Source organism: Triturus cristatus, chromosome 4_2, assembly GCF_964204655.1.
Source record: "Triturus cristatus chromosome 4_2, aTriCri1.1, whole genome shotgun sequence".
NCBI lineage: Eukaryota > Metazoa > Chordata > Amphibia > Caudata > Salamandridae > Triturus > Triturus cristatus.
In genome coordinates this window covers 375851398-375874517 of record NC_140586.1, presented here as the reverse complement: position 1 = coordinate 375874517, position 23120 = coordinate 375851398, and the positions used below count along the sequence as shown (strand labels likewise).

The following is a 23120-nucleotide window of genomic DNA, read 5'->3' as shown; positions in this document are numbered from 1 at the left end:
TCCCATATTAGTCCAGAAAACCAGGGACATCCCAAAAGCATTGTCATTCTGGTTGACCCTGCCTGGTCTCACCGATACTAGTAGTTGCAGTGGTTGAGAGCCCTTCTTCAGAGGGCTCTCATCAAGCTCACCCAGAGATGGTACCTATAACCAATGGTGGTTTTAGCCTTAAACCCTCTTTAGTAAAGTTCAGCTTGTGCTCCCCATTCCTGAGATGCAAACGTTGGCTGGTCGAATATTTTCTGCAGAACAGAAAAGTACCATGGTCTGGTGAGCCGGGTTGTCCCCAGGAGCACGTAAATAGTGGCTAAGGTTCAGTCATTGGGCCATGCCAACAGATATTAACTCTTACTGCTAGGTAGACCATGCCATTTACTTTTCAAAATAGTCAATTGAATTTAGTGCTTTTTTTTTTTTTTAAATGAATCTGTTCATTGTATTTTGACAAAACAAACCGCAATAACAAATGCCCCCAATACCGAAGGCATGTGGACAGGATATTGTGCAATAGTGTTCAGATACAGCCTGAAATGACCACATTGAATTCCTGTTCACTGCCAGAGTCCTGGAATCTCTCCAGTGATCTGCACCCTTTTGGTCTTCTGAGCCAGGTTCCTGGTAGAGTCCCCTCCCTGTGTAGCTCGACCCTCCCCAGGCATTTTACCCAATGCCTTCCCTCGATTCCAGACCAGGCCTCAGACCTTGTCGAACGTCTGTGGGCAGGCCCAATTTGTCTGTCGCTCAGCTACCATGCACCAATCCATACCTTCCTCCCATTCCTGCCACGTCTGCAACGTCTTGGCACCCCAATGTTGGAGAAGGGCTCTACAGGCTACCATCAGTGCCCATTTACAAAGGAGCTGGGCATACCTGTCCAGAGACTCTTCGCCCCCTCACCCCCAAAAACAAATACCTAGGGAAACCAGCTGGGGCATAAGTCGTATCTCATACCCCAGTATCTTTGACAGTTGCTCACCAATACATACCCAGAACGCCATGGCCTTCAGGTATTCCCACAAGGTGTGAAGCAGGGTGCCCCTCATGCGCAGGCAAAGATTGTCCATTGATCTGGCCAGTCTTAACAATTGGGTCCACTTGAAGTATGCTCTATGCAGTATCTTTAACTGAATCAGCCGGAATCCCGCCCTAATAACCACCTCACTAGGGTATCTGCAAGTCTGACTCCAATCATCTTCCTCAAGCCTCCCCAAGTGTCTCTCCTAATTTTTCCCTCCGGGAGTCCAGTGGCGGGAAGATATTTATCAAAAGGGTAGAATAAATGCGGTACACTGCGTGATCTGTCAAAGGGGCCCCAAACACTCCATTTTCCAGTGGGTATTCCTCTTCTATGTTATCCCGGATGCCCCACCCTTCTCTAGAATGTATTTCATTTGACGATAGCGTAGCACCTGACTCCCTGCAAGTTGAATCTGATGTCTTGGTGGACATCTACAAGACCTTCCTGACTGCCTTTGGGTCCTAAGCAAAGAGTCCAGAGGAATTCTCCACTGCCAATGAGGTTCTTGGATGACACCTGCTGGGCTAGTTTAACCCGTAGCCTTGGTTTATTCGATCTGCTGTTTAGTTCTCTCTGTTTAGAATTTTTGCACCAACTCTTCACGGCCATGAACTCCTTTCAACTCGTGGTTTGTTTTGCTTGAATTAGTCCTTGTTGCTATATCTTCAGCTACATGAGCTTCAGGCCCTAACCGCTGCTGAACCATCGAATAGGTTACATAGGATGCAGTGGTTCAGAGTACTCCTCTCACTTTTGCCCCCAAACTATTCATTGTGTTTCACCTGAAAGGCAATATTTTTCTTCCTACATACCTTAATTGTTTGCCTGGCTAGTGCCAGAACTCTCTTTTTAATGGTTTGTGAACTTTGTATACAATGTTACCATATGCTACTGTTACATCGGCGGCGTTGTTTCAAGGGACATTATGTTGCAGGTAAGTACATCAGGAGGGTCGTTACATGGATAAGTACATCGGAAATATTTAACACATCTATGTTGTTTAGGTTTTTACTTCTCAGGCCTTTACTTCACAGGTACGTGCATCATATTTGTGTGTGTGTGGGTGTGTGTAATCTATGTCATTTTTGTGTGTGTGTGTGTGTGTGTGTGTGTGTGTATAGATAGATAGATATAGGTCAAATTAATGGGTGCAATTTAATAATTGCTATAAATTAATTTGTAAAATGAATTTAATAAATATTTTAAACAGATTTCAATTCTGTTTAAGGAATTGGATATTTTTAATTTGTTATTTAATCAACAAAATTATTAAACACGTATTTTTTATATGGGTAGCGTATCGACGTAGTAAGTGTTTTAGGGCTAAGGAGTGGGTAGTGTATTGGGATAGTCAAGTGTTTTTGTCCTTGGAGAAGGGTTGTGTATACGGGTAGGAAGGAGTTTATAGGTCTTGGAATGGGTTGTGTAAAGTGGTTGTAGGGAGTTTTCAGGTTTCAGGAATTACTTGTGTATCAGGCTGGAAAGGTAATGTAAACATGTAGGTAGTGATATTTTAGAATATAAAATATTTACATTGCGAAAAATGTTATTTTAGAAGTTAATATTGTTGCTGCTAAAGCCACCACTGCTAGATAAATTACTTCTCTCCTATTACTCATGAGACACACTCTCCAGCATACTCCACCAGATTTTATGTGGGCGCTGTGACATTCTTTAGACACGTACCTAACCAAATATATCAGATGGTTATGCTTCTTGTCCCACTTGTATTTTATGAGAATTAGGAAGTGTTCTCACAAACGGAGTCACTGTTTTTCAGCATGCAGTATTGTGCCTGTTGACTTCGGTGTGCGGTCTCCAATGCTGCTTTCTCCCTCTCCATCTTTACTTTGGACTCCGTCTGCAGTCAAGTTCACTAACTCTTAAACCTTTTTTCCATCACCTGCTTTACATAGTCCCCTCTATCTTATTTAACCGCTTTCGTACTCTTATTACTTTTTTTGTTAATCGATACTCTTTAATATACTATTTTATACCTTAATTATGCTGATGATCGGATTATTGTAACTTGTTGTAAATTTCTTTTTTAAACAAAGGTATTTTTGTGCATTTATGAGTGGGTCTGCCTAAACGTGTTTTAGGAAAAATCTTGAAAGTTCTTCCACTTATGTATACATTAGTATTCTTACCTCAAGCACTTTGAAAATGACTAATTGTAAGCTGTTTTATAATTTCTGACTCGGATAATTTGACAGTGTGATACAGATTTGGAAAACGTTTCCCATTTTATAGCTAAATATAACGTTTCTGTTGGCAGAGCTAAAAGGTTCCTGTTTTATCCGGTACAATGGATGAACAGTCGCAAGGCATTCAGAATCGTCCTGTTCAGAATTTTCAACCACAGGTACTAATATTATATGTGGTTTTATGATTTACTGGACACGGTTTTCTCCTGCTGCGCATGCAGATCTGAGAGTGCTAAAGTTTCTATTTTCCTGGTGAGAGTAGTTCATTAAGTCCTGTTTTGTATGTTGCATTCTTCTACTATAGTCCTGAATTTATAAGACTACATATAGGATAACAGGTACCAGAATTCAAACCAACCTTTGGAATTTGGGTATGCCTTTGTACTTTTGATTTCACTTGGTTTCACTTACAGGTCCAGATAACATAGGAGTCAGTTGAAAACTTGGAAAGTTGCCCTTGTTCCCCCTAGTTCTCTCGTAGGGGTTTTCCTGGCTTCGGATGGGACTCTGCAAAGGTAGATGTTGACCTGGGGGTAGGCCTTAACATATTAGTGGGCACTCATTAATAAGGTAGGTGGGGCTTAATGGATTGTTTGCAGTGTCACAGTGTTAGACACACATAGGGAGATCTCTGCCTTACAGTGCTGTTTTGTTGACCTTAGGTCTATTACAGAGTACAGCGAGGTATCAAACTGGGATAAAACGTGTATGCCAAGTTTGAATATGCAAGTCCCAAGAACCTACATATACACCTTATGGTACATCCAGAATTGTCATATTCCTTTAGTCCATCTCAGGATCAGATTCCAGGCCTTTTGTCACAAGTTAATTTATCTGCTCCCCAGCAGAGGGAACAAATGCCTCATTACAGAAAAGGAGCAATTGATAGTGCTTCACTGCACTCCTGAGAAGGAAGGGATGGAGAAGAAAATATGCTTCAGGTAAATTAGCTGTCAAACTATGCTACGGTTGGGCCAACCCAGGACCACCGAACAAAGGAGGGAGCTCAGACATTCGGAGCCAAACACAGGAGGGGCTCCCCTTTGAAGTTTTGGTGGGAAGGTCTCTGACAGGAGTGTAAGATAGGGGTAGACCCGAGACGCAATAGAGGAGATGTGTACAGAGAACACTTGGTGGCGCCATCTTGGATTGTCCCAGCATGCTATGCAGGAGGATTGGAACAGATGTGGGTGGTAATGTGCTACCCTAGGATTGGCCAGGGATGCTTGGCATCTAAGACTTTCCATCCCCACTTAAACACACTTGCACAAGAGACATAGAGTTGGACAGCAGAATTGGATGGCTGCAACACTGTGTACAGCTAGAAAGACCAGGCCCCTGATACTGTAAATAGACTAAGGACTCTGCCTTCACCTGACCCCAGTGAGTCTCTCCATGCTTGCACCTTTACACCCCCTAGGAACCAGTTGAGGGAAGATCTGGACTTCTGAGCCTCAGCAGGAGGAGAGGAGCACTAGAGACGATGCTAAAGAGAAAAGCTGTTGCAATGATCCAGTGGAACCAGTGCCCTAGTGTGCCACTTTAGAGGCCAGATTGCTCGGGCTCACCACCAGGAGCAAAGTAAGTCCAGGATCAGGCAAATCTGCCCAAGAAAGCACAAGATACCCTAGGAGAAAAAATGTGACCTTTGACCCCGCTCGACCGACAGTGCCTTGTGCTCCGCTGCAAGTCTCCAAAATACCCCCCAGGTTGGCCAGCGCCTAAGGGTTGGCACAAACTGTGTTAATAATTTATAAACCAGGAAGGAAGCGTATGTGGGTTTCCCCTCCACAGAGATCGGCAAGGCTCGGAGACTCCAAGCCCTGGGCCTGCACATGCAAAGTGGTGGCCCTGGACCCCATCCTTGGGCCCACACTGGAGGAAAGGAGCCTGGGACCCCACCCGTAACCCTAGACGAGAAAGCCGAACAGGGAGCCCCACTGTGCACCCCCCCCCCCCCCCCCATGGTGGTGGGCGCACCCCTGCTGCCCGTGCCCATGTGTGGGGGAGCGTGGTAGCCGCCGTGAGTCCACACCCCAGAATTTGTGTGTCAGATCTTACACCCGCAGACAACAGATAAAGCCAGGCGGGTAGCTGGCTAGACAGCTGGGGAGTGGGCCCCCTAAGTTGCCCCAGAAAAATGCATGTCCGAATGTCCTTCGTGGGACTTGGCACCCCCTGCTAAAAAAAAAAAAATATGTCACTGGGCTCAGTGTCCTGCGCAAAAAGAGAAGCTGAAGCCGCTCATCAGGTACACTAGTCTTTATATACATAGAATTAACTGGCCCAGGGAGCTCCCCGCTGTCCCATTCCGCCATTTGATGGAGGAAGAGTGTTCTGCATTCTGTAACAGACCGTACCTCCCGGCCCTTTTGCCTGAGGAAATTGACAGTTGTTTCAGTGTCCTGAGACTTGAGGTGACATGCAGCAGTCTTGGGGTCTATGGTATTTAATGCCAGGGAGAAGGGGATGCGATGGCCTACTCTAGCCCTTAGGAGAAAATGTTGATTGGCTGGCAGAGGTAACCCTCCCCGATTGATGGACAAAGCTCTGGAGGGAAATGGTAAAAAAGCTGTCTCCCAGGGAAAAAAAACCTCTGTGCCACTGAGCAAAGCTGTGTACAGGGTTCCAGTCACATTGCCCCAGGCCCTTTGTAAAGTGCGAAGAAGAAATGTCTCTCTCCATTCCCATGGGTAAAGCGGAATAGATTTCAAAATGTCTCTCCTACGCTCTTCAGCAAAGCCGGGGTAGTGTGCAACACATTCCTCCCAAGCTGTTTGGTAATACCGAGGTTAAACAAGCAATGCTTTCCTAGCCATTGTGCAAGGTCAGGCTACCTTTCACGCCCTTCCCATCTTCCCATTCCCAGTTGGTCCTAGCCACGCCTGGGAATTTGGTTACTCTCAAAACCTCTCCACAGGCAGGGTAATGTTGTGATAGTGGGGGGGGGGGGTGGTCCTTTGGCAGGTCTAATTTTTCCTTAATGGGGTTTCCTTCCTTTGTCTCTCCACTTTTCCAATATTTGCCATCACATTACAAGTTTTTTTGCAACGTAGATGGCATTTTCCCTTCAACTAAAAGCAGGCTAAGTTCGCCTTTTTACAGAGCCTGGCGGTTTTTGTTAGGAAGTGCATCTCCGTTCTGTATTTCTCTGGCTTTATGGTGAGCATACTTATGTCTGTGATCAAAAGTGAGAGAAAGAAGATGGTAGCCCTCAGAAAATATTGTTGCCAACCTCCAGGCATTTTTGCGTAATATTTTTATATGTGTTAACGCTGTGGGGAAAAATCCAGCTCCTCCATCAGTAAGCTTGTTTTGCCTTTTTTTTTAATGTTCCCAATATTTTAAAGTAGACTAATGTATATATGGTAATCTCACACATATGCATTTTCAACTAAAGATTCAAGTTTTGTTTTCCAAAAGTGACTGGACCGAAATTCACGACGGCTGAAAAGGCACTATATAAACCGATCCCTGCCTTATTTGCACGTTTATGTGTGTTCGTTTAGATGTGTTCAATATGTTTCTCACAGAAAAATGTCTCTATCGAAACAGTGCTTTTGGGCATTTACTTTCCAATTGTCCTCTTTGAGCATTCGATTGAATTTGGTACACATTTGTCAACCGAGGGCAAAGGTGTATTGGTAATTAAAATCAGCTTGTTCTATGTACTGTTGTTTTCTGCCTCGGTTTTACATTATATGTGTGCGCGTATATATATATATATATATATACGCACACACATCAGGAGCGCAGTATGACTTATTCAGACTCATTAATGTAATTATAATATCGAAGTGTTTGTTCTGTGTTTTCAGGCCAAAGGATGCCCTTGTCCTACGTGATCTCAATTGTGCACACATTATTTTGTGGCTATGAGAGACCCAGTAGTAGTGGGAGATGTGCAGCTATGCTGCTTCTCATGTCATCTCTCCACCTTTAAATTGTCTGACAGGACAAGGGAGCAGATGAGACAATCTGTCAGTCAGCCCTGCTGCCCTTTGAGGAAAGGGCATGGGGAGAAAAAGGTGCCGCAAACGGGCTGTGAAGTTTACATACACTGCCCACTGTTAAACAGATTTCCTCTAATGAAGTGTCTAGTGCTCAGGTCATATCATCCTAATCCTTGGTGGCAGTTCATCGCTCAACTGCCAAAAAAGACCACCCTCTGGCCTTCTCCCGCCACTCTGGCCGCTAAACAGAGGGAGGTGCCCAGTTTTAATAAAGCCAGACCGTGTGTGAGCTGACATGCAAATGTAGGTCATTGCATATGTAAATGTGTGATTACAAGCCTGCATGCCAAAACAAATTAGTGAGACTTTGCTCTCAGCATGCGGTTGTCACACTGGCTTAGTAGTTCACGCTAATATTTGTCAAGATGCTGTGGAGATGAAAGTGCAATTCCCATTCCAGCTTGGAAATAGTGCTTCTAAATAAATCCCATTTGATGAATCTGTGTGAAGTGAAAGACCCGTCTGTGTCAGGAAATATGTGCGCATAGACCTAACGTCTAGTTTAGGTCGCTAGAACTGACTGGACGCGTGGCTTTGAACTGAACCGAGTACAGGCTACTCGGCGACGTTACATTAAACATGCGCAAGATTCCAACCCTCATGACTGCCTCATAATATTCCTATAATATTTACAAAGCAGAAAGGTAGCACGTTTTTTTGTTAATTTTTAACGCATGCCCAAGGAACAGAAAAATATGTAAATATTTCACGTATTTTTTTACTTGTCCTAATTTTGCTCTGTTTTCAATGTTTAGTTTTCGACTATGGCCCGCACCCTTTATTACATGCCTCTGTTGTCTGCCTAATATTTTTGCTGCCATTCATTTTTACTGTTAATTTTCACATAAAGCTAACCTGCTTTAGATGTGGCCACAAACCTCCTACGTTAGCAGTGCATGGTGTTTCTTATTTTGATTGTTGAGTACACCTACACAGAGTGCCTGTAGGCATTTGTGCCAAAATTGTTGGTCGTAGTAGATTATGATTTTTTTGACCATGCAGCATAACGTTTTTGGGAATATTAGGATTTTCAGTTGTACCTTGTGTGTAGTGAAAAATACTGTTGTTTCTTGCTTTCAGAAAGCTTTGAGGCCCGACATGGGCTACAATACGCTAGGCAACTTTCACATCGAAAAGAAGATTGGTCGTGGCCAATTTAGTGAAGTTTACAGAGCAACGTGTTTGTTGGATCGTGTACCAGTGGCTTTGAAAAAAGTGCAGGTAAGACCACTTAGGTGATTGTGAAAGTTGTTGTTGACAATTTTTGCAGTGTGTAGTCCACAAAATTCCTGTACCAGCTGCAAGAGGCCATTATGAAGCGAGGCGTATCAAACAGCTAACATGTTTCATTATCCTTTGTTTAAACCATGACACTAATCCTACTTTGAAAATGTAATTTATTTATTTATTGAGTTTTATTGATAAGTGCATTTAGTTTTCATAATTTTCCACCTAGCTAAATGTTTGATTAACATTGGAGCAACCCGTTGAAGCAAGTGGCTAATATAAGAAGTAAGCAGGAAGCGGCCGTCTATTATATGCATACTCTGTATGATACAGGTGCTTCACTGTATCTGCTGGAAGCATAAATCTTAGGTCCATGGCATGACCACAGGTTATACAAATTGATGGAAACCCCTTGTCTTAGGGGAGTTCCTGAGTAGTGCGTGGGAGTAGTTATGGTTGTAGAGACAGTCAGCATAGGCAAATTGCAGCTTGTTTTAGGTTTCTATCATAGCCATAACATATATTGGACTTAAGTTATTTCAGGTAATTTGTGTTTTTTAGAAATATACATTAATATGTGAACTTTAGAAAGCCGTTTCTTCCTTCCGAAAAGAATATTGATATATGGATAAAGTCATGGGCTTTACAGAGCCAGTAGTAGCAACTCTAGTAGTAGATGACTTATCTTGTCTTAGGGAAAGTATTTTTGATTGCTAATAACTCAGTCAGGACCCACTTGTTGAATCTGCCCAAATATTTCCAAAATATGTATTTGGGCACATTTTGAATTTTGTTTTTGTCAAGTTTGTGCAGATTGGCCAAAGAGAGTAGAAATTAGAGAGGGGTTCCCATAATTTATGTTTTCCAGTTAGAATTCTCCAGGTCTTTTTAGTCAAGTGCACAACTAACGCTGTCTATAATGTGGATTAATTGGTTTGTTGTAAATCCATACATTAGTTTTTGAAATATAAAGAGACAATGAAATAGCATTATCTTCATAATGTTAGCTTGAGAAACTATTCAAGAACACCACTTCAAAATCAACTCTTATTTGCTCACCTGCTGGCCATTTCATGGTTTGCATGTGGCATTTCTGGTATCGAGCCTCACAAAAATGTTTTTTTTCTATGGTTTATGTTTAGGTTAGCAGAAGAAATTAGGCATATGTCTGGTGAACTGACCTGTTTTATAGAAACAAACAAATGTGTAGGACTTTCCCACACTGTCCCAAAAGTATGGCTCTGCAGAGGCTTGCCCTCTACCACAGAGAAACAAACGAAAAGAAATTACTCTTTTTCAGTTTTTGTTATAACAGTAGAAATACAGTCTTGTTTCTATATGCGATATATGCATCCATTACCAGTACAGCTAAGCTGTAGATATACAACATCAAGGGGCATAGCCTTATTTCTGGCTCCCCTCCCCCCACACTGAGTAGAATTAGTTCCATGTTTGCATAATTTGTACACATAGGTGGTGGGGGCCTTGTCCCTTGAGGGTCTGTCAGTTGTGACTAATGGACCGTAGGAGGTTTGCTCAGAAGTGAGACCGTACAGATTTAACCTCAAGGAACTTGGTCGGAGGGCTTGCATGGACAGAGCACCTCCATCGAGAGACTTAGTAGGTCGGAATGAGAGGGTAAAGAACACAGTGGGGTGCCTATGTTCTAGGTAGTTGATGACTGACCTTTAGACTGCACACTATTGACTCTTTTTACGTGTCTGAGTTGAAAGTCTGGCTGGTGCATAAGGCTAGAGCGAGAGGATGGCAACCCCTTGGAATCTGGGGATGATGATCGCGTACATACACTCTACCACCATCTGTACTCAAATATTTGCAGCACTGAAACCTAGGCACCAACTGAAATCCCCTTTTAGAAGGGGAGCTGAATGTTGGAGGGGTCCTTTGGTGCAGCTTGAGAGCAACTCCCTGAATTGCAAGGCCAATTATCTGAACTCTCTGCGAACCTCTTTCTGATGAATACTTCTAACTGGCAGATTCCTTACTTTGAAAATATCCCCAGATGCCAAACAGAATCTGAAGAATTTTCCTCTTCAATTCCACTGTGAGCAGATAAGTGGCGTGATGTGGCTCCACCGTGACTCTGCTCCACCTCGCCTCGGACAGAGCTGCGCCACATGCAAGTGTCACCCTTGTGTACTGATGTCAATTCTTTGTTTTTCTGTGACCTTCGACTCAGATTTGGAGTTCCGCTCCCAACTTTTTTTGCCAACAACCTTAACAGACTTATGCTTAGACAGTCTGCCATGGATAATGTTGCTCTTGAAAATAGGTTTGGTCCCATGCAGGTACTGCAGGTAGCAAATGTCTGTAATGGACTGACATGTGCCTTTGGTGCTTGGGTTCCAGTCACAACTGAAAGTTGTGTCATAAATGCACCCTCACGCACCTGGAAGCAACTCATAAGTGGGAGACAAAACTCTGTTGCGTAACATAAGAGGTTGCGATGGAGAATTAGTTGTCTCTTCAAGATATCGGGCAGTTTGCTATCCCTTTCTAGTAGTCTGTTTTGTGCTGTCCTTCCAGCTCAAAGTCTTGCTGCAGGTTATAGACCAGCATGTAATTGCAAGAAGGCTAAGCGGGATTTGACCCCATCCCACCGGTCGGAATCAGGGTCATACCCCACAAGCAACTTCCAACTCTGATCTGGTCCTTCATTTGGTCCCGGTGCAACCCAAATTCCCCAAGCCTTTTTCAGCCCGCAGTAAATTGCAACTTTCAGGAGCTCCATTTGCACTTTTTTCAGATGTTTCATGGGTCCTCTGGCATGTCTTTGGGTTCCAGTTTGACTTCTGCCGATGCACCCTCCCTTGACGCCAACTGACCCTATGGAAACTGTGTTCGGGCCTGTACAATTGCTGGTTCATGCTTCCTGTCTGGTACCAGGATCTAAGCCAGTCCCTTCCGTGCTGCGGCGGACTGTCAGCCAAGGAGGACTTGATCCGAATGCTAGTATCTGACCCAAAGCCATTGTTTGTTTGCTCCAGGGCTACATCGTACTATGAGATCACAAAGACAAAACTATTTGGTTTGCAACTACACTCTTATCCTTGACCTTTTTCTTGACTCCAGTACCATCACATGCTGGAGGTCTTACTTGCATCTTACTCAGTTCAGGGTTTGCAGTCAGTTTGATCTTAAGATCCTTGAGCGCTAAGTGCCTTCTGGGCAGGTACACGCTTGCTTTATTAGATATGGCCATTAAAATCTTGCCTGCCATCCCAGTAGACCTCAGGACCTCACTGTCTCTAGTGATATATGATGGCCAGGACAAACCAAAATATGTCTTGGTTTAGGCATAAAGGACTCTGTGTATAGAGAAATATAACTTGTAATCAAATGCCCATGCTCACCTGGTACGGGGGCAGGAAACAACATTTTCTCTGCTGAAGAACAATCACATCAGACAGCCGGAACTTACAAATCCATGCTTGTTATTTCCTCCCCTGTTTCCCCATACAGAAGAGCGATTGTTAACAAACCATTCTGCAATCTTGCTGCAGGAAATCTATCTTCTGCTGGCTAAGAGTGCCGTGGAGCGGGTGCCGGGGTCAGAGAGAGTAGAAGGGTTCTGTTTGCTCTGCTTCCTCATATAGAAGGAGTATGGAGGCCCCAAGCCTACAGTGAACCACCATCCACTAAATTCAGTTCTGTGGGAAGGCAAATTCAAAATGCTCTCCCTCTCTGATTCTTTCTGCTTTAGTCCTAGGAAACTGGATGGTGTCCCTGGACTTACAGGACACATATTTTCATATGTTCGACCTGCAGCACCACAGTTATTCCCTGTGGGTCACAGTGGGGGTGGGAACTCTTCGAATTTGCTATTTTTCCCCTCCCACCTTACAGCAGCCCCTTGGGTGTTCACGAAAGTGATAACTGTGGTTACTTCTCTCTTTCGGAGGTCAAAGATTCATATGTTCCCCTAACTCATCGCCTGGATGCTCAAAGCCGGCAGTGCCGCCTGTGGTTAGTGCAGAGGATTCCCTTCATTGAAGCTGTCCTGGACACAGTGGCATTCAAGGCCTTCCAACTACCACATCAAATTCAGGACATGATGTTTCGGGCTCAATCCTAAGTCTCAATGAGGATAGATCAGAGGTTTCTTAGACTCCTAGCCTTGTGCACCCTCCTTGTCCCAAACACTAGATGACCTATGGGAGCACTGCAGTGAAATCTCAGGTTTCAGTAAGACCACATCACATCTGCCTTTCCGATTCCATCCAGGTCTGACTCAGTATCTTCTCCGCTGTCCGATGAATTCCAGTGTGATTTGCGGCAGGCCACTTTCCTTTCCTCTGCCAGACAGAATTGTGACATATGTGTCACTACCGGGGTGGAGGAGATCACTTGGTAGAGGTGAAAATCAGAGCTCTTTGTTCCCCAGAAGAGAGCCTGTTACACATCAGTCGTTTAGAGCATTGAGCCATATGGCCCTGAAAGCCTGTGTGGTATCCAACAATAGGAGGCTGGCACAGATCCTCAAGTACAACATGACCGCCATGTGGTACCTGCAACAAGCAGGGCTGTGTTAGGGCCCTGTGCCAGGAGGGCATACGCCTGTCAAAGTGACTGGACCAGTAAAATATCTTTTTGGTAGCTCACTATCTGACAAGGTCTTTGAATGCCCGAGCAGAACTCAACTGGTAGGTAATAACCAAAGGGGTATGCCCTGGTCAAATTTGTTCGCCACTGGCAAGAATTTAGTGTCAACTCGACTGCTCTTAGTAGTTTCCTTCAGTAAAGTCACTATAATATGCATTTAGACTCCGATGAGACACAGATCTTCCGTACAAATTCTTACCACTGTCTCTTCTGCCTCAAGTTCTTTGGATAAGCTGGTCAAACAAGGCTTTAATCATTTTAATGGCCCTTGACTGGGCTAGGTGAGAAGAGGACCAGAGCTCCTTAGCATGAGCATGTTGCCTCCAATTCAGCTACCGCTTGGGAGGACCTCATGTCTCAGCAGGAAGAGAGGGTACTGCTACTGAGTCTCTATTACCTACATAATCATGTATTTGAGATTGAGATGTGAGAGTTAAATACGTTCAATATGTTGGACAAACTAGTCTGTTATCCCCCGGCACAATGCCCTTCTTCAGAGCTCATCCGCACTGAGAGAAGTTTGTTGCCTGGTGTGGTGCTAGTCATACTGACTCTTCAGGCCACACTTTCAGATCTGGCATTTGTTTTATTGTTGGGCAAGCAAGGCCTTACGGTGGGCGCAGTTAAGTGTTATCTGTTGGTCCTTTTGGCTTTTCTGTGTTTATCTGATCAGCCAAATTTATTTAAATCACCTATTGGCGATACAATTCTGGAGCCCCCTCTTGCCTCTTTGAGACTCTTATTACATTTAGGGGGGAAAAGTGTGCAAGGGAAATGTCACTTCTCAAAAAAACAGGTTTTAAACCTTGTAGGGACTGACTCAAACAAATGTATGTGACAGACCCTCATCAAGTTTGCATGTGGTACCTGGGGTCGAGTCATGATTCTGTGGCCTGCAGTGATTGCTTGTCATTGAATCAAAGGCCATATGAGATGGAGAAACCCAAATCCCCAATCCAAGGAAAACTGCAACAGTACTGCTCCAATTTGAAAGTTGGTCCCCACCCTCATTTTAGATCCAGAAGTCACAGGATCTCGGTCACAAAGTCGCTTGATGTCGGAGCCTGTGCCGTAACTTGTTCCAGCACAGCTTGAATTTCTGGGGCTTTCCGACATTCCAAATCGAAGAGTTACGTGTGGCCATGCTAGGACTCTTCAGATCCTTGCCTGCTCCCTCTGGCATGTCTTCGGACCTCATGAAGCTGAGTGACCTTCCAACTGGAATACCGATGGCTAGTTTCTTCTCGGTGCTGGTTGGACACTTGGAGCCCACCACTGGAGTGCCTCTTACTCCACCTCTGGTGCTAAGGTTCAGGCCGATCCTGGAACTTCGAAGTCAATACCGACTCCCATCAAAACTGGAGACGAGAGAACGATTGTGCTCTTTGAGTCGGTGCCAGTTCGACCTTGCACAAGGCAGCATCCGGGAACTGTTGAAGCATTACTTCCTCCGCCTGGGCGTTCAGAAGGGAAAACACATACTCTGCATTCCCTATTTGGCATGGGTTCAGACAACGATTGCAACACAGTAATAAGATTGTTCAACCATGGTACAAGGAAAATTGGCATGAGTTACAAGTCGCTAGTGGCCTTGATACCCCCTTAAATTGGGGCGCCGTTCGCCCACTGGTCCTGCCACTGCGGAGAATGCCTATTGCGTGGTAATGCGAAGAGTGGCCGAAGTCCTTGACCTTCAGATCCCCACCTTGAAGGTCAAGATTAATGTTCTTACGGAAGTTCTTCAGTCAGGGCAAACCTCCACTGAGCCCCTTCTACTCTTCAACAAGGCCCTTACGGATACTTCGTTAGGTGCATGGGCCAAACCTTCCTCTGATTCCCCCACTTAACCTCCAAATTGCACGGCGCTATTGCTCTGCCCTTGGGTATTCTGCATTTTTATATTGGCACTACTCTCCTGAACCCTTCTGGTGAAGATGTCTGCAAACAAGACCAAACCCAACAGGTTCCAAACTGTTCCCCCTCAACCCCTGATAAGGAGTCTAAATGGGTGGAGACATTTGGAAAGAGAGTCTTCTCATCCACCAGTTTAGCGCTATGATCGGTAAATGCCAGCTGCCTCCTGGAGCTCTATTTCAATGCCCTTTGGTATTCGGTGGCACCAAGTCCTTCCAGGTGTTCCTGAAGATCTCACACTGGTCCTCTTCCAGGCCACATAAGATGAACATTACGCGGCCAAGTTCACAATTCGTTGTGGCTTGGACACAACAGATTCCATTGGGTGGGACATTGGCACCAGTGTTGTTTTATCACCATGCATAGCTGCGGTCCACTAGTTTTTCAGGAGATGTCCAGTCCCTCACGGACATGCCACTTGACAAGACTAACTTACTTGGGGACAAGGCGGACTCCACTCTGGAGCTGTTCAAGGCGAGCAGGGCTATGGCACTCTCTGTGCTCGTCTTTCCCACCTCTTCAGCCACATCAACCCTACTGCTCCTTTTGTAGCTTTGTTAGAGTGGTCTCCTAACTGCAGTCAATCCAAACCTCGTGCAACAAATAAAGCTCCAATAACCACAAAGAACTCATCAACCTTTGTGAAAGAATTCTCGAACCCCTCAGCAGCAACAAACCACATTACCCCCTCACAGGAAGTCTGCGACAACCTTGCAACCTTCTTCTATGACAAGATTGTCAACATCTACAGAAACTTCAAACCCCAGCCCAAAGCTACTGTCTTCATCAAGCAACACAACGACCCTGCTACCACCACAGACATCCGACTAACCGAATGGAGCCAGCTCGCCCCACAGGACATCGCCTCCATCATGAACTCGGTCCACTCAAGGGCCCCAGCCGACCCATGCCCCCACCACATCTTCAACCTTGGCGAAGCCAGAATCATCCACATACTCACCACCTTCTTCAACACCTCAAATGGCACGGCCTTCTTCCTCCAAGGTCTGGAAACATGCAGAAGTCCACGCCCTACTAAAGAAAAGATTGGCAGACCCCAGCGAACTCCATACCTACCGACCAATCTCCCTTCTCCCACCAGAGTATTAGAAAAAGCATTTCACCAACAACTCTTCTCACATCTGGAGCGGAACGTCCTTCTCTAATTCTCCCAATGTGGCACGGCACCAAGACTGTCCTCCCCGCGCTACCAATGACCTTCGAGCCCTACTCGACCAAGGAGGGACTGCGGCTATGATCCTCTGAGACTTATCCGCAGCCTTTAATACGGTCTTCCACCACACACTCATCACAAGGCTGCACAACATAGCCATCCAAGCAGCCACTCTCAGATGGATCACCTCTTTCCTCACAGGAAGACAGTAAGAAGTCCGCCTTCCCGCCTTTACCTCCGAACCCAAGGAAATCATCTGTGGAATGCCCCAAAGATCCTCGATCAGCTCCACCCCCTTCAACCCTATGACACTTCTGGCCAGCATCGGCAAAAATCCACTGACTAAACATCATATCCAGTACTATTGGAATTATGCGGCATGGGAGCATCACATTATGTGGCCGGGTTGACCGAATTAACCAGCAAGAAAAGGCAAGTTATGCAGAACATTCTTTGATACTAAAACTTCATTATTTTGTCAATTTTACACATGGTAATGCTTCTGTGCAAAGATTTCACTTAATTTGCACCACTTTAACAACCTAATACAGAAAAATGCAACCAAAAGATGACCAGTTAACCTTTGCACAAGGGCCTTCCCCAGTGCGCAAACCCACCCACAGCGCTACATTTTTAATAACTTTAGATCCGTTTGAGCTAGAAACAAAATTATTTTTTTGTTAAAATCTGCAGCCGATGATGGATTATGTGGCAAATGCAACAAATCCACAATTATGCGAAAAAAAGCTGCGGCTGTGGAATCGCACAATTCCAGTGGCCCTGATCCTATCCTATGCCTACGACACATAACTTATCCTCCCTCTCTGAAGCGACTATCAACACCAAGACCAACTTTATAACACCTGCATGACAAGATGTCGACAACTGGTTGAAGGACAACTGCCTGAAGCTCAACACTGACAAAACAGAGGTACTGATGTTTGGAAACATAAGCTCCCTATGACGCATCCTGGGTGCCCTCAGAACTCAGATCTACTCCTATCCCCACTGACCATGTTAGGAACCTAGGCATCATTCTGGCCAACAAGCTAATCATGACGACTCCGATCAACTCAGTCACCTCCTCTTGATCCTTCATTCTTTTGATTCTTTGGAAGATATTCAAACGGCTATCCCAAAGCTCAAGACACAGCCTCACCCAGTCCCTCATCTCCAGCCAACTGGACTATGGCAATGCTCTCTACGTGGGGATTGCATCTTACCTTTTCTGATGACTACAGACCATACAGAACGCCGAAGCCAGACTCGTCTTGGATCTCCCTGGGTGAACCCACATCACCCCAATCTCAGGGAACTCCACTGCCTCCCTGTACAGAAAAGATGCCAGATCAAGCTGCTGGCCCTTGCATACAAAGCCCGCCTACTTAATCCTCCACCTGAACTTCCATCACCCCACTGGGACACCTCTGCTCCGTGTCCCATTCTCTAACCCTCACCCCCCCCCACATCCAACGTAGCAGATGCGGAGGTCGCGCTTTCTCCTACCTAGCTGCAAAGACATAGAAAGTGCTACCCGTTCATCTACGGACCTCCCCATGTCTTCCAGAGTTCTGAAAGTCCCTGAAGACCTGGCAATTTGGCTAATTAACTCTACCTCCTCAGTGCCTGGATACCCTCATGGGTGACAATCAAAGCTCTACAAATTTATTGAAAACAGGTGTTGTCTTCTCTTAGAGGTGCGTAATTGGCAATGGATGTCTCTTACGCAACACTCAGCTGTTCCCTCCTACTCAAGGCAAGCACTACATCCTGAGCACATGGCCCCAGCCTATTTTTTTGACCCTGCAGATTTTATAACTTATCCACCAAGTTGTTAGAGCAGCTGGCATCCATTTGTTTTCTGCTCATTATATAGATGTCCTTTTTAGGTCTCGCCTGAGCCAGCGCATGCGCTGCTCGGACAGACATTTAGAATACGGGTTTCCAAAGTGCTACCAGACCTCGCTGGCCTAACACTTGCGTTCACGCGAGTGTGCACACGCGCAGCCGCCAATCACCGCTGCGGGCGCACAACTCGCGTGCATTGGTTCATGGGCTTACCTGCTTACTTTCACAGCGTGGGACATCCCCTTCGCTGTCTTCCTGCCTGAACGTCTCTGCTTTCCTTCTCTTGCAGTCCGTGGGGGCTGCTGCTGGTCATTTGGAGTCTCCCCCGCTGCCGCAGCCAGAACATCGGAGGTAGCGGCCGCAGAGCGGGGAGACCACATCTCCTAGCGTCCTTAGCGGCAAGGTTGCCGCGCACGTCATCGCAGCACCTGGCGGCGCTTAAAAGGTCCATCACCCTTCGGTGGAGCGGGGGCTTAGCTGCTTACTTTCACGGTGTGGGACATCCCCTTCGCTGTCTTCCTGCCTGAACGTCCCTGCTTTCCTTCTCTTGCAGTCCGTGGGGGCTGCTGCTGGTCATTTGGAGTCTCCCTCGCTGCCGCAGCCAGAACATCGGAGGTAGTGGCCGCAGAGCGGGGAGACCACATCTCCTAGCTTCCTTAGCGGCAAGGTTGCCGCGCACGTCATCGCAGCACCTTGCGGCGCTTAAAAGGTCCATCATCCTCCCGCGTCGCGGGACGCGCGCGGGAGAAGCCCGGGACAAGGGCGGGGCCGTCTGCGGCCGTCCGAGGCCGGAGGAGGCTGGGCCCCTCCTTTTCATCTGCAAAAATTTGGTATGTTGAGGGCAAGACCACTGCTAGATATCCTACGTACCTCATATAGACATTGTAAGTTTGTATAAATCCTCATTCGCTCCTGTAGCCATCTTGAGCGCGCAGACTTTGGCTCCAAATCGGGTCTTCCTTTGCTTTTAGCTCTGCGGGTGCCAAGTCGCCCATCCCTGACTTTGGAAGGCTGTTGGGAGCAGAAGTTGCTCACAGCCCAGGCACTCTGAGCTTTGTGGAGCCACCCTGTGGTGTTGGAGGCGGTCAGAGGGAACGTCACAACAGCAAGGACTCGCTTTCCCAGGAGTCCCTGCCCTGGACAGTACACCTGGTCCGTGCTGCCTCGGGGCCACGCCCATAGGCTGTAATACATAATATTTTAGTGACCTTGATCCCCGCTGTGCGGGAGCGCCGGGCTAAGCCCGAGCAAAGGGCCGTGGCCGTCCGGGGCTGTATGTGGCTGGTCTGGGCCACCCCCCTGAAATCTTGTCTGTTGTTATCAGGTAGCCCATATTATTACTTGTCCTCAGCTGTCTTAGGTCATTGCTAGGGGTTCTGTTTTTACATCTGGGCTGGTTTTGTCTTAGCGATGTCAACCCGCTCAGGCAAAAGCCTGAGGAGGGCCGGGGGGGAGGGGAGGGGGACGGGGGGGGGGTATGGTTGGCACCATGGATCAGTTTATTACCCGCGTGGCCAATGTTATTGACAAAGAAATCGCCATGGCTGAGCGGCGGCTATCTCGAGGTCCCTCTGGTTATAGACGGTCATCGCTGGGCTCGATAGCCTTGGTGCCCTCCCCAGAGCGAACACTGGACCCACCTGTCCCTGCCCCTTCTCCCCTGGACCACCCTCGGGTGGCCGCCCTAAGAGCTAGTATAGACGGGTTGGAAATTTTGACGGCGCGGCACTCCATGCTGAAAACTATGTGGCCCCAGATTTAATGGCGAGCGAGGCAGCCATCTCCTTGTTGCCCCTGGCTAATCCTTCTACTCACCCGATGTCGCCCCCCCCATCGGCCCTTGTGGTGCAGGCGGAAATACATCCAGTCCCCACCAAAAGGAAAAGACTGCCCACCCCACGGAAAGGTAGATTGGCTAAAGACCACAAGAGACCCAGGTGGGTTGGCGACAGGATGGGTGGCCCACATAAGGCAGTGGGGCGGGATTCCTGCCCGCTACAGGGAGAGAAGGGGGAGGGTACATCTGGAGGGCCAGTGGCTAGTGGCTGTAAAGAACAGACTGGTGGCCTTGCAGTGCCTCTACCCCCAGATTCTCTCCTAATCGCAAACATGGAGAAAATGATGAAATCCTTACTCCTCCCGGTGTTTGATAAAATTAGGGGGCTATCAGAGCGGGTGGATAAAATGGAGCATGCAACCCTAGACAACTTTTTCTCCCTAAAATCATTTATTAAACCGCAGTTAAGAATTAGGGAGGATGGGCCAGGGGGGGGGAACTGACAGCAGGGAGACCCCTATAGTTCAACAAGGCACAGCCACCACAGCAGGTATTATACCAGTTGTATCCGAGGGGATTGATTGTAATTCGCACCCTACTGTTACGGCTGCAGGGATAGCGAGGAAACCTGGGCCGTCAGTAATTAAGCCTGCAGAGAAATTAAAGCCCCCTAAGGCCGTTAATAACATCTCAGATAAAAAGACGGCACGTCCAATAGCTTCTGGCAATCCTGGTAAAGCAAATCCTATCAACCCAGCCGCCACTCCAGTAGCCCCTAGTACACCTGAGACTTTAACACCCAAACTAGCTAAGCCTGCAAAGGCCCACGTACAGCAGACAGGTGAGGGTTTTAAGGGTGGGAGGGCCCACAATGTTAATCTCCCCCCTGACTGCCAGCCCTTTGTAGCAGTGTTGACTGGGGTGCCTGTGCTTAGCCCGGGTAAGCGTGAGACATTTGCTGAATTGTATAACAAGACTCTATTTTGGCTTAAAGAAAATAGGCCCTTGCCCAAACTTTGGGAGGGACGGATCATTCACGTAAGGAGAGTTGGCTGGATTGGCACTATGCAAAAAAATATAAGTGGGGATTGCATCATAATAAACTTTGAGGATCCAAGGGTTGCTAGCTATGTATGCAGCGGACCTGTAAGGGAGCATAGCCTAACAGGTAGCAGGGGACCAATTGGCATTCACGACCTTAGTTACTTTAATCCCCCAAATTTGCCAGTGAGGCCAGCCGGAACCCCTATGTGGGAGGACGGGGACTCGTGGAAGCCTCTCCCAATTTAGCCTATTCAGTAATACTCCATGCCAGCCGCATGGTCGGTTTTGGCAAGGTTATTGACATGCAATCTGCCCAATACGGGAGAAGCATAACGAGGCATCTGGGGAGACATCATTTGATAGTCTAAAATTTGGAGAGGAGTTGGTGAGGTCACCCACTAGCACCCCCTTTCCACCAACTATCTCTAGGGGGCACTCACTGGTGGCTCGCCCTGAAGCACTCGAGCCGACTCTGCCAAGCAGGGAGTCGATCGAGGGGGACATTTCACCTACGGAAGCTGTGGCGTTGCCTATCATTGAGGTGGCTACTGCCACTGCCAATGCCCCTCTTGCAAGTGAATTAGCAATGGGGTGGGGAGGGGATGGCAGTGTGTCTCTGAAGGTAGCTAGCTGGAATATAGCGGGCCTTGCACGGAACATAAGCATACTAGATTGGAATGTATTTATAGAATCGTTTGGGATTTGCTTGTTTCAGGAAACCTGGTGTTTGGAACCACAACACAAGATGGGTTATACCACCTATTTTGTCCCTGCCATACGACCGAGTGGAGGGAAGCGGCGCCCCTCAGGAGGGTTGCTAATCTGGCTAAGCATCTCCCTGCGGTACTCCATTAAATGTATAGCTACTAAGTCACCTGACCTCCAGAGGCTAACAGTGAGAGGGCCATGTGGAGGGAGAGTGCTTGAAATCTTTAATATTTATGTCCGAGGCACACGGGGCGGCTCGTCCACTCTGCCCTCAACTGGCATTGACGAGGAACTCAGAAATAGTAGCGCGGATTCCTTCGTCATGCTAGCTGGGGACTTCAACTGTACATTTGAACCCCTTGCTGTGGACGATGTGCTAGGCACCAGAGATGATGACGTAAAGAGAGGTATCCCACCGTTGCAAATCACGCCAATTAGAAGATGGACCCAAAGTGCCATCGACCTTAATGCCCTCTGCTTGGAGCATGGCCTTAGAGCAACTAATGGCAGATCCAATTCAGACCAAATGGGGGCCCATACGTTCAACAGAGTAGGACATTCCTCACGGATCAACTATATTCTGCTGAACTATCGTTTGTGGGCTCACCTGGTGGATATGGTGGTCTTGCCGTCCATTGACAGTGACCACAACCCTCTGTCTCTGTCTTTGTCCCCTCTGTGGATGGGATGTTCCCTACCCCCAATCCCACATGTGTGGAGAACAACACATGAAGTGTGCCCCTCTAATTGTGGTAGGTGCCTGAAATGGAAGAATATTGTTGGTAATGAGGGAAAGATCTTGGAGGTAAAATCTATAATGGCTAATATCATACCTCGTTTAGACTCCCCCTCTATCAGTGCGCAGGAGGCATCCACACTGTTTGCCCAAACCACGAACGCATTAGGCGACCTGTTCTTAGTCCATAATGCGGGAAAAAGGGATAAAAAAAGTGGCGGCACGAAGGGCAATGCTGGGTGGTTTTCACCTGCCTGTCGCGACGCCAAAAGGGAATTAACCCCTTCCATGCCCATGACGGAACGGTTCCGTCATGAGCATCGGTTGCGCTGTGCTCAAGACGGAACCGTTCCGTCATGGCCCCGCCCGCACTCGAACCCTTCAGCACCGCGGGGGAATTCCCGCCGCGCTGAAGGGGTTAATAAAGGCAGTGAAATCCAAGAATGGAGCCCTGATTAGTGTCGCAAGGGGCAATCACAGGAGGGTTATATTTAAGGCAAAGGTAGAATGGGAGAACCAGTTTTGGTACGACTTGAAGGTCGCAAGCCTAAGGAAGGACTCGAAGGGTTTCTGGGACCTATTAAGAGCTAGGGATAAACCCGTGGATACAATGATAACATGTAACATACCGGAGGGCGCGTGGTTTGACCATTTCTCCCAGCTCTACACAATGGTCCCGGGTAAGGGGGTAAGTTTGCCAGAACGGCATCCCTTAGTATCCTGTGAGTTTAATGATGAGCTCCTGTTCACAGCTAAGGAAGTGGTAGGGGCGATTAAATGTCTTGTCCCCAATAAAGCAGCAGGCCCGGATGGCATACCAGGGGATTTGCT

At 47.0% G+C, this 23120-nt stretch overlaps 1 protein-coding gene across 6 annotated transcripts in view; it reads left to right on the top strand.

The window, feature by feature from the left end:
• The window catches only part of NEK7 (NIMA related kinase 7), a 331966-nt gene that overhangs the window by 78446 nt on the left and 230400 nt on the right, over positions 1-23120 (top strand). For 4 of the 6 annotated variants that reach the window (XM_085601825.1, XM_085601822.1, XM_085601823.1 and 1 more), the window contains 2 exons: positions 3297-3383; positions 8319-8459. In XM_085601825.1, coding sequence (XP_085457951.1) covers positions 3327-3383; positions 8319-8459 — 198 coding nt within the window. In that variant the 5' untranslated portion in view covers positions 3297-3326. The remainder of the gene's footprint in view (positions 1-3296; positions 3384-8318; positions 8460-23120) is intronic. The other 2 variants (XM_085601827.1, XM_085601826.1) reach the window with 1 other exon arrangement.